Here is a 12,958-nt window from a genome sequence, read left to right as displayed (position 1 = left end):
TTCCGCCAGTCCGATAATTGTGCCAGGACTCATTTCTGGACGCAACTGCGAAATTCAGTCATATCTAAACCCTTTAACGCGAGGAAGTGCCGATGAATTTTATTGAAATTTAAGCTCCCTGTGACAACAGCTTGTTAATACGGCACCTGTCCAAAATATATCTCCGCATCTCCGCGCTGTTTCTGTATCTGTGTGTGTGTACACACCACACACACACACACACACACACACACACACACACACACACACACCACACACACACACACACACACACATACACACCACACACACACAGACCACACACACACACCACCCACACACACACACACCACCCGCACACACACGCACACACCACACACACACACACACAAACACCACCCACACACACACACACCACCCCCCCACACACACACACAAACACCACCCACACACACACACACACACCACCCCCCACACACACACCACCCACACACACACATACACACACACCACACACACACACCACCCACACACACAGACACACACACACCACCCACGCACACACACCCACACACACACACACACACCACACACCATACACACACACACACACACACACACACACACACACACACACACACCACACACACACAGACCACACACACACACACCACCCACACACACACCACCCGCACGCACACGCACACACCACACACTCACACAACACCCACACACACACACACACACCACCCACACACACGCACACACACAAACACCACCCACACACACACACACCACCCCCCACACCCACACCACCCACACACACACATACACACACACCACACACACACACCACCCACCCACACACACAGACACACACACACCACCCACGCACACACACCCACACACACACACACACACATACACACACACCGCCCACACACACACACCACCCACACACACACCACCCACACACCCCCACGCACAAAAACACACACAAACACACACACCACCCACCCACACACACACACACATACACACACCACCCACACACACACACACACACACACCACACTCCCACATACCCCCCCCACACACACACACACAAACACACACACCACACACACACACCACCCACACACCCCACGCACAAACACACACACAAACACACACACCACCCCCCCACACACACACACTACCCACACGCACACACACCACCCCCCCCACAGACACACACACCACCCGCACGCACACACCACACACACACACAAACACACACACCACCCCCCCCCACACACACACCACACACACACACACACGCACACACACACACCACCCACACACAGACACCACACACACCCACACACCCCCACACACAAACACACACACAAACACACACACCACCCCCCCCCACACACACACACCACCGACACACACACACACACACACCACCCACACACACACACACACACACCACCCACACACAGACACCACACACGCCCACACACCCCCACACACAAACACACACACAAACACACACACCACCCCCCCCCACACACACACACACACCACCCACACACACACACACACACACCACCCACACACAGACACCACACACGCCCACACACCCCCACACACAAACACACACACAAACACACACACCACCCCCCCCCACACACACACACACACCACCCACACACACACACACACACACACACACACACACACACATATATTTTATTTTATTTATTTATATATATTTAATTTTTGGTGATGGGGTGCGAGTCTGCGGTCTGTACAGAATGCTCACAAACCAGTGATTGCTCCCTTTCTGCTCTGAGATCTACTCAAAGTCTATCAATAGACAGTCACTCCACGGTTTCTTCCTTTCGGATTCTGCGTGCTATCATACTCTCCCCGTGTTTCAATGGGACTCCCTTTACTTTCTTTTATCTGATTCCATTTTGAAATATATGAACCCGGGAAAGTCCAGCAGCCATTCCTGCCCTTGCGGTCTGGCATAATCTCTCAGTTGTGTGCTGGAAGGATTCATGTCAATATAAAAAAGAAAGACAATCTAGCCAACAGTCCAGACCGGATCTAATATTAGAATAGGGAACGGATCAGGTGACAGATCTCTCCGCAGGTCAAATTTTTAGATCGTCAGGGCAAAGCTCCTCTCCATTTACCGTACACGGGGTTATGACCAGGGAGCATGAGGTGTATTGAACTGGAGATCTGCGATGTGTGGTGCTAACTGGCCAGAACTTGGAATGGTAAATAAGGAAATAATGTACTGAAGGAAATGCACAACAGATATGTGGAGTTTATTCACAAAACACTTAGATGTGTTCAGTATAGACTTGTCTGACTGAGGCAGGCAAAGGATGATAGCGTAAAGTAACCCTTGCTGACAAGAAAAATGGAACAGCTCGTCAAGAGGAAGAAAGGAAGATACTTAAGGTTTAGGATGAGATAGGGTTATGGCGAGTCACAATGTAGACAGAAAAGAATTTAACAATGGACTTCAAAGTTAGAAGCGGAGTAAAGATGCACTAAGATAAGTGAAGAACAGGAGGAGACCTGATAGAGTGTAGGCAGAGGAAAAAGAGGTAAAACTTGTGTCTGGAGTACAAGGAGGCAGTGAAGCTCCTCATTGAATACATTGATCAATGTGAACACAGCGGCAAAAGATAGATATGCTCGAACATGCCGACGCTGAAAAGAGGATGTGATAGAAACTTGGAAAACATGATAGACGATTCCCCGATACCGGAAGGGATATACCCCAGGTGATAGATGATTCCCCGATACCGGAAGGGATATACCCCAGGTAATAGATGATTCCCCGATACCGGAAGGGATATACTCCAGGTAATAGATGATTCCCCGATACCGGAAGGGATATACTCCAGGTAATTTTGGAAGGTGAGCTCAGATATTGTTGTGCTTTTGGGCAGGATATTTGTGTCTTCGCAGGCCGTGGAAGTAGAACTAGAAAATTGGAGGGTGGAAAATGTTATTCATTTGTTGACGAAAAATAATAGGGATACTTCTTGGAATTATAGACCAGGGAGTCTTACATCAGTAGTGTGTAAACTACTGGAGGGTATTATTGAAGAAGGAATTTACGAGTATTTAGAGAAACGTAGTCTGGTTAAGTACAGACAACATTGCATGTTGTCCTTTATGAGTCAGATTGAATTATTTGAAAAAGTGAAAATAAAACAAACAGAAGAATCAGATCAGTCGATGTGGGTGCATTAATTACGGTCAAGTATTTGATCAGTTCCCCAAAGTGGACTCATTCAGAAATTCAGGAAGCATGGGATCGAGGGAAACCTGGCTGCGTTGATTCAGAATTGGCTTCCTAACAGAAGGCAGATGATGTCGTAGACAGAGTGAATTCTGGATGGAAGACAGCGGGCAGCCGTGTTCCGCATGCAGAGTCGAAATTTCGGTACACTTCATAAATTTATTTCGAGTTTGCAGTTAAACTGCTGAAATAGGGCTGAGGGAAATAGTCGATTTAATCTGAACACACAGAAGCAGCTGGATAATTTATGGAATTAAGACTGACGACGTAAGCAAATCGCTGAACGATTGACTGGACCGGCACGTTGTCTAAACTGACCTGTCATTTACGTATTACAGGGCAAATGCAACATTGACTTCAAAGCACTACAACTTAAAACCAGCATTTCGAAGTGTTCAGCAGCAGCTTTTGCTGCTCATTAAAATAACCAGCCTTTGCAAAATGCCAATTTCAAATTCCCAATTGAAGTACACACCATTTTATCATAATGCCAATTTACCTCTGAATCGTGGTTTTATCGCATCCAGTGCAGATACGCTCACATTTCGATCTATTTAACCCTGAATCCACATGGCCGGTGTGGAATCCGTGTCTCCATCTAAAATCATTAATAAATGAAACACACAAATCTACACAAACTAAAATCGCAACGAAGGAAAAGCAAATATCCAGGCTTACACTTGTCTTCCTTCAAAATCATCACAGGCAATTGGGGAATGCAGAATAAACAACTTCAAAAGTTTCCATCTTCTCATGCAATAACCATCCATTATCTCAGTATCCATGCTTCAGTGTGTGCGAGGCCAGAGGGATCGAACAGTATCAACGACTCTCTAGATTGGTCGGTGCTGTGAGACACTAAAGTTCTAACCTAGACATACAGTCAGTCAGCCATGGGAAACCACTGCACAGAAACAGGGTCTCCAGCCCGTCAGGACCGGGAGGAATTGTTTAAACTGCCTACTGCCATCGACCTCACCCGGACCGTGGCCATCCATATACCTCTCATCCGTGGACTTCTCCAATCATCTCCTAAACGTTGACATCGGAATCTCAATTATCATTTGTGTTGGCAACACTCTGACCACCCTCTGAGTGAAGAGGTTTTCACTCTTGTTTCCCTTAAACATTTCACATTTCACCCTTCACCCGTGATCTCCAGTTGTATTCTCGCCCGACATCAGTGGATAAACCCCGCTTGCATTTACACTCTCTATACGCCTCATAATGTTGTATACCTCTATCAAATCTCCCCTCTGTCTTCTACCCGCTCGGGAATAAAATGCTGACATATGTCATCTTTCCTTTTAATTAAAAATATTCAGTCCGTCACGGCACTAGCCGTGTAATTTTTTCTGCATTATTTTAACTTTATTTTCATCTTTCCCGCACACAGTATTCCAAATTAGGCCCCGACAAAGCCTTAAACAACAGCAAGGTAACGTCACAACTCCTGCACTCAGTACTTTGTTCCATGAAGGCCAATGTGCGAAAATCTTTTTTTTTACGACCCTGTCTAACTGTGGTGCAACTTTCATTGAATTATGGACCTGCATTCCCAGATTCGTTTGTCCTATCGTACTCCTCAGTGCCCTATTTCTCATTGTGTCAGACCAACCCTGTCTGGTCCGCCAAAGTGCAAAATCTAAATCTTGTCTGTGTTAAATGCGATCTGACAGTTTTCAACCCATTTTTCCAGCTAGTCCAGATCCCGCTTCATGCTCCGGTACTCTTCATCACTGTCGACCACACCCGCAATGTTGTTGTTATCGGCAAATTTGCTGATCATGTTAACGACATTATCATCCAGATAGTTGATATAGATTACAAATAACAACGGGCACAACAACGATCCCTGGGACACTCCACTCATCACAGGTCCGCAGTCAGAGAGACAACCATCCATTACCACACTCTAGCTTCCCCAACGAATCCAATGGCGAATCCAATTTACGACCTCGTCGTAAAAGCCAAACGACTGAACCTTCTCGAACATCCTCCCATACTGATCCTTGAGAAATTACTGGCTGAAGTCCCTGTTAGACGGCATCCACTGCATTACCTTCCACACCATTCCTGGTAACTACCTCGTAAAGCTCTGTGAGATTGGTTAGACATGACCTACTACGAACTGGCCCATACAGACTATCGCTAACGTTCCTGTTTGTCCAGATACTTCCCTTCATACCCCATGACCGTGGTAGTCTGAGCACCGAGGGCAATTCATCATTACATAATACTTGGTAAGTCCCTTCCAAGCAAAGCTATCGAGATCATCCAGCGGTCGATACTGATATTTATGGCCTAATTTTTTTAAATTCTCCTGCCCTTTATTATCCGACGCATTGAGAGTAGTCTGGAAGAGCAAGGCGTCATAACTCTAAATAATTAATCGATTTACTTAACTATAGCAAGATACGGTACGCTCGGTCGAACACAGAACATAGAATATTACAGCACAATACACAAGGTTCTGATAGGCTTTCAACTAATGTAAGTTCGATCTAACACATCCCCCCTGCATCTCCATCGGAATCAAAGGTACATTTAAAGAATCAGAACCAGATTTAATATCACAGACATACGTCGCGAAATTGTTAACTTTACTGTAGCAGTACAATGAAATACAGGATAAATAAATATAGAGAAAACAAAACTGAGATACAGGTGGCAGCGGGGAGAGAAGCTGTTCATGAATCGCTGAGCCTGAGCTTTCAGGCTTCTGTATCTCCTTCCCGATGGTACCACTGTGTAGAGGGCACGTCCTGTTAGTGGGCAATGTCAATGATGGGCGCCACTGTGACAAGAATCATCCCTTGTAACAATGATCAATGAGATACAGAGAATCTGTATTTACCAACAAGTCTCTTTTATTATTTCTACTAAAACCACGTAGATTTACACACTGTCGCTGACAGCAACATTGCGGGTGTAGTCGACAGTGATGATGGGTATCGGAGCATGAAACGGAATCTGGACCAGCTGGAAAATGGGTTGAGAACACTTGTCTTAACAAGTAGCTACTCTTCTGAGCATGGTCTCAGGTTTATTGCTCTGATTAGATTGTCCCAGAGTCAAGAATCAGTTCAGAGTCCACGCCCTTCACATAACAAATAGCGACTTGTTTGAGAATGGACTCAGGTTTAGCAGATCATTACCTGAAGCTTCCTGTGTCCACATTCAGTTCCTCTGATTCAATTATTCCAGTGCAAGAATCAGTTCATAGCCAACAAAATGGGGGAAAACAGAGAGAACTGGTTTGTCTGCTTCCCCTGTCCTTGATCAGTCTGTAGTTTCTTTTGGCCAACAGTGATTTATGAGCCATGCAATCTGACACGACTGTATCTTTCTCGGGTCTGCTGTCGTCTGTATGCACAGGGGTGGATGATGGAGGTTTTGCAGAGATGCCGAGTGCTGTAGGGGTCGAAGGGGTTTACAGAAATGCGGAGTGATGTAGGGGTTGGAACGGTTTTGTTATGTAACCTGTAACGGGTTAAAAGAACCAGTACAAATGGAACACACCTGGAGTCTGGTATTGTTACAAATAAAACACTGTTCAATAGTATCTACGTAATCTCGTAATATAAAACCAGATAAATCAAACAGGTTAGCAGAGTTTATGCAAATGTAAGTTTGTAAATATAAAATCCCAAACTTCTTCTGCTTAGATGGTAAATGATACAATCTTACGATGGTATAGGAATGACGTCAGTTCAGTTCGTGATATTAAGTTGAGTAGAATTGAGGAGAGAGAGAGAGAGAGAGGTGATTTGTTTTCCAAGTAAGCTGATGTCGTCGATCTCTCCGTTGCCTTACGAAGTCCTGTTAAAGTTTTGTGGTCACACAAAAGAGTACCGCCTTCACGCAGTAAAGCTATCAAAGGTTAAACACACCGATAACATTCCACCGGTCACCCCTTTCCCACACTGCGATCAAAACACACCCTTTCGTGGGCACTGAAAGTTCATCCAGTGTCTATTTCTTCTGCATTTCTGTCCGTGTCTTCCGTGTGTCTGTGTGTCTGTCTGAAAATCTAGCTAACCTTGTATATATCCCAAACATGCTGAACGCCAGCTGCCCATTATATAGCCCCGCCCTTCCGTAACCATGGCGACTCACGAGCTGCTCGGTGCTCTCTCTCTCTCTCTCTCTCTCTCTCTCTCTCTCTCTCTCTCTCTCTCTCTCTCTCTCTCTCTCTCTCTCTCTCTCTCTATCTCTCTCTCTCTCTCTCTGAATCGGTGTACACCAACTCTCTCTCTTTTTAAAGGCACAGTCCATATTGAATACACCTTAGCATCTCGTCACAGTTTTTACAGATAGCGAGGAGTGTCAGCACACTTCTCCACCAATGTAGAAATGCAGTTTACCTGTAGTACCAAACTGGCATTTCTGTCTGTAACAAAATGAAACCCGTCTTGTGTCGGAGTGTTTTGCTAATAATGTTCGTGCAACATTATGCTGTGTGATCCTGAGTACCTGACTGCAGACCGCAGTCCCTACGCTATGATGGCAGAATATGGCATTAAAGGCAAAACTTTTGGCAGTGCGGAGGATCAGAGGGATCTTGGGGTCCCAGTCCACAGAACACACAAAGCTGCTACACAGGTTGACTTTGCGGTTAAGATGGCATATAGTGCATTGGCCTTCACCAATTGTGGGATTGAGTTTAAGAGCTGAGAGGCAATGTTGCAGCTATATAGGACCCTGGTCGGATCCCACTTGGAGTACTGTGCTCAGTTATAATTGCCTCACTACAGGAAGGACATGGAAACCATAGAAAGGGTGCAGAGGAGATTTACAAGGATGTTTTCTGAATTGGGGAGCATGCCTTATGAGAATAGGTTGAGTGACCTCGCCCTATTCTCCTTGGAGCGATGGAGGATGAGAGGTGGCCTGATAGAGGTGTACAAGATAATGAGAGGCATTGATCGTGTGGACAGTCCGAGGCTTTCCCCAGGGCTGAAATGGCTAGCATGAGAGGGCATAGTTTAAGGTGCTTGGAAGTAGGTACAGAGGAGATGTCAGGGGTAAGTTTTCTTTTACACAGAGAGAGGTGAGTGCGTGGAATGGGCTGCCGGCGGCGGTGGTGGAGGCGGAAACGATATGGTCTGTTAAGAGACTCCTGGATGGTTACATGGAGCTTAGAAAAAGAGGGCTATGGGTAAAGCCTAGGGAGGTCTAAGGTAGGGACATGTTCGGCACAGCTCTGTGGGCCGAGGGGCCCATATTGTGCTGTAGGTTTTCTGTGTTTCTACTCAGAAGACGGCCACTGGGTTTGTCCAACCTTCCTTTAATTTGCTCTTACTAATCAATCCCAAATGCCGATTGGCCACTAGTTGATTGGTCACCGATTGCTCTATTGCACTGCCGTGAGCTGCTCCTCGGACAATGAGCCTTATTGAAGTCCCCTCCTCTCCAGATTTCCGATGTCCAGGTTGGCCACTGGTCAAAGCTACCGGACTTACCTCTCAGTGATGGCCATGTCAATACCAGCAACATGACACTGTCAACTGAGTACATTGTCTTAGACAAGACACCTGCCTAATCTAATGCCACTCCCCTTCGCACTACGTATGGACTGCTGACTCTGTATGCATATTGATCTGTTGTCCCCACATGTTCATTACTCTATTTCCCACTCTGCAATGTGAATACTCCAGTTAAAGCCATCTCCTGCGTGTGTGCTTCTATTTGATATGTAGTTAGACAGAGACAAGGCAGGCTGACATTTGAGTACAGAAATGATGACCATAAGTTTCTCTATTCCTCCAACCCTGAGACAATTCTAGATCTAGATTCTTTGTTGTTCTCACAGTTCCAGTCGAATAAATGCATTTGTCTCTTTCACATTTTGCAAGGGACATGTAAGCAACGGCAAGAAAAAAATACACAGATATAACTGTTACTAAAAATTTTATTGGTGGCTTATTGGTGGAAGAAACCACAACCAAAGGAGTTGAATGACTTCAGACCTGTTGCCTTGACGTCGCACGTGATGAAGACCATGGAGCGGCTGATAATACAGAATCTGAGGCCACAAACCAGGCACGCCCGGGATCCGCTTCAGTTTGCGTATAAGGAGAAGGTGGGAGTGGAGGATGCTATCACGTATTTGCTGCACAAATCACTCTCTCACCTAGATGCGGTCAGTTGTGCTGTGAGGATCACATTCCTTGACTTCTCTAGTGCCTTTAACACCATCCAGCCCAAGATCTTAAGGCACAAACTAACGGAGATGGGAGTAGACTCTCACATGGTGGATTGGATAGTGGACTACTTGACAGATAGACCTCAGTATGTGCGGTTGGGAGACTGTAGGTCTGACACGGTGGTCAGCAGCACAGGAGCGCCGCAGGGAACCGTACTCTCTCCGGTCCTGTTCACCCTGTACACATCAGACTTCCAATATAACTCGGAGTCCTGCCATGTGCAGAAGTTCGCTGATGACACGGTCATAGTGGGGTGTGTAAGGAATGGACAGGAGGAGGAGTATAGGAAACTGATACAGGACTTTGTGATATGGTGCAACTCAAACTACCTGCGTCTCAATATCACCAAGACCAAGGAGATGGTGGTGGACTTTAGGAGATCTAGGCCTCATATGGAGCCAGTGATCATTAATGGAGAATGTGTGGAGCAGGTTAAGACCTACAAGTATCTGGGAGTACAGTTAGACGAGAAGCTAGACTGGACTGCCAACACAGATGCCTTGTGCAGGAAGGCACAGAGTCGACTGTACTTCCTTAGAAGGTTGGCGTCATTCAATGTCTGCAGTGAGATGCTGAAGATGTTCTATAGGTCAGTTGTGGAGAGCGCCCTCTTCTTTGTGGTGGCGTGTTGGGGAGGAAGCATTAAGAAGAGGGACGCCTCACATCTTAATAAGCTGGTAAGGAAGACGGGCTCTGTCGTGGGCAAGGTACTGGAGAGTTTAACATCGGTGGCTGAGCGAAGGGCGCTGAGTAGGCTACGGTCAATTATGGAAAACCCTGAACATCCTCTACATAACACCATCCAGAGACAGAGAAGCAGTTTCAGCGACAGGTTACTATCGATGCAATGCTCCTCAGACAGGATGAAGAGGTCAATACTCCCCAATGCCATTAGGCTTTACAATTCAACTGCAAGGACTTAAGAACTTTCTTAAAGCTATTATTAATGCTTTTTGAGTTAGTTCTTACTGAGTTAAGTATTGTATGTAATTAGTTTTTGCTACAACAAGTGTATGGGACATTGGAAAAAAGGTTGAATTTCCCCATGGGGATGAATAAAGTATCTATCTATCTATCTATTATACAAATGCCCCAAGTGAACATGCTGTTCCTATCTGCACGCAATGCAACAAGGACTGCTCACTTGGAATAACTTTACAATTGACTTAAATTGTGATGCTCGTGACAATATTGTAATGTCATTATGGGTGCAGTAAGAATTAGGCTGAGTGATGACACCTGACAGCTTTGCAAACATTTGTAGAATGTAGAAAGGCACCAACCCTATGAATTAATGTATCCTCCAATATAATTTAGGAATTAACCTTCTTACATTGCATAAACAACTGATTAACACATGTTTACAAACTGCATTGCATTCCAGCAGTTGCTACATTCTCTCATGACTCATGCGGTCCTTTTCGTGGATGCAGACTTCTGGGAAGCATGAGCACAATTCAGATTAGCATCATGCACCGCATCCCACATCAGTAGCAGTTTGAAAGGCTGAAAACGGTGCACTAGCAGTAACTCACGGTAATAGCAAGGATTGAAGGAGTCATCTTGGGTTGAAGGAACACTGATACCAGCTGCCCTGAATCCGCTACGGGAGTGTGGGGCTAGTCCAGCCTTGGCCAGGCACATCCCCAAAAATACATCATCAATGGGGTATAGTTCAAGGTCTTGGGCGATGTGGTAAATGATATGAGCTGTATACACAGACATAAGTATGCCCCCTCCACTAACGTATGGTGGGTACGACTTGATGGTGGTCACTATTTCTGGCACATAATACTTGCTCGACTTCTGGCGTTTGGGCCCAAACCCATAAATGAGACGGCCCACAAACAGGTGTTGGTGAACCTTCATGCCTAGCAAGTAATCAACCATGTTATCGGTGTTGGCAAAGGCATCTTCATCTCCATTGAAGATGAATTTAGCACTGGGGCAAAATTCACTGACCCACTGCAGCAACTTGTATTGTTTGAGGGTGAGGTTGAAAAAGGTATCCAAGAAATCCCATTGTAGGACATCTCTGTGTTCTCTGTTTTCCATTGCTAACAGCTGATTCAATTTCCTACTTTCTTTTTGGTCAGGGGAGACACCGGAGATAAAGACTCTCTTAATTAGGACCCCATTGAATTCGCGTTCTTTGCCCCAGGTCTTCCTTACCATTTCCCGCCGATCCTGGTTGAAAGGGTGAGATTTGATCACCAGGAGCAGGAAGACATTCTGAGATCCTTCTCGACCACCACATTTGTCTGGGACATTTTGAATCATGTCAAATTCTCGACAGTGTTTATACATCAAGAAGTTTTTTATGTGCTCTTCCTGTTGATCAAATGAGGACAGGTGTAACAATGTCGTGTTCGCGTGGCACTTTGACTTGAGCACTGATTTAGTTGCATCAGCAGTAACAACCTTGGGCAGATCATTGCGATGAACAGTTTCTGCAACATCATCAGTCTCTCGACGTTGGTCATTATCCCAGAACATGAAGAACAATCCCAGAGCAAGCAAAACACCCAGCACGACATTCGCATAGAATCGCCAATGTCCTCTCATCTTTCACCTGAAGTAGAGAAAAAATATGGATTAATTCAAAGAAAACTTTACATTTACATGATGCTTGAGAAGAATGAGAAGTTTAAACTGTAATGAGGTTCACTAATGCTTTGTAATATTAACCTCAAAATGGTGGTGAGGTAAGGAATAGGCAGGGCCCTACAGAAAGTTTAATTGACCTGAAGCATTCCATCCCAGCAGAAAAACAAATCTACCTATAAGATACCATCTGTCATTAAACTGAAAATCGTATAGTTTCTTTCGGTGCATTAAAGATATATTATTCAAAAGGCTTTATTCCACCTCTCTTCACAGCTCTCATCACTCCTCTCAGGGCTTAAACTGAGCTGGGCCAGACATAGAGCAATATAGCACAATTCAGGCATTTTGGCCCATGATGTTGCACCAAACTTTTAATCTGCTCCAAGATCAATTTATCCCTACTCTCTCAAATAGCTCTCCATTTTTTTCTTTCATCCATGTGTCTATCTGGAAGCCTCTTAAATCTCAGTAATGCATCGACCCTTATCACCACCCAGGCTGTGCATTCCATACACCCACCATTTTCTTTAAAAAATTACTACTTCTGACAATCCCCTAAACTTTTCTCTAATCACCTTAACATTATGCCCCATCTTATTAGTCATTTCTGCTCTGGGAAAATGTTGCTGGCTGTCCACTCTATCTATGCATCTTATCAACTTATACGCCTCTATCAAATCACATCTCCTCCCCCTTTGCTCTAAAGAGGAAGGCCCCATCTCGGTCAACATTCATTTTAAGTTCACAGGTTATTGATACTATGGAAGATGATCTATTATTGACCATTGATTAGTAACTGAATATATGGCAGTGCAGGGAAGGTAACGTGTTAGTACAGCTACTGGAA

General features: G+C 45.2%; 1 protein-coding gene across 1 annotated transcript; it reads right to left on the bottom strand.

Annotated features, from left to right (window-relative positions):
• Window positions 1–10,911: 10,911 nt before the first annotated feature.
• Window positions 10,912–12,069, bottom strand: LOC140721532 (N-acetyllactosaminide beta-1,3-N-acetylglucosaminyltransferase 3-like). The gene is made up of 2 exons (XM_073036345.1): window positions 11,677–12,069; window positions 10,912–11,469 (listed from the first exon to the last, which is right to left on the bottom strand). The coding sequence occupies exons 1-2, from the start codon at window positions 12,067–12,069 to the stop codon at window positions 10,912–10,914; spliced, it is 951 nt and encodes a 316-aa protein (XP_072892446.1).
• Window positions 12,070–12,958: the final 889 nt, after the last annotated feature.

The sequence above is a fragment of the Hemitrygon akajei genome, unplaced genomic scaffold, assembly GCF_048418815.1.
Source record: "Hemitrygon akajei unplaced genomic scaffold, sHemAka1.3 Scf000057, whole genome shotgun sequence".
NCBI classification, from domain to species: Eukaryota; Metazoa; Chordata; class Chondrichthyes; order Myliobatiformes; family Dasyatidae; genus Hemitrygon; species Hemitrygon akajei.
This window is presented reverse-complemented; position numbering and strand designations above follow the sequence as displayed.

Excerpts from the sequence above, each read along its gene's own strand:
- LOC140721532 (XM_073036345.1), bottom strand. The coding sequence starts at position 12,069 with ATGAGAGGACATTGGCGATTCTATGCGAATGTCGTGCTGGGTGTTTTG. Across the intron at positions 11,470-11,676 it reads ACCAGGATCGGCGGGAAATG|TGGGTCAGTGAATTTTGCCC; the intron begins GTAAGGAAGACC and ends AAGTTGCTGCAG.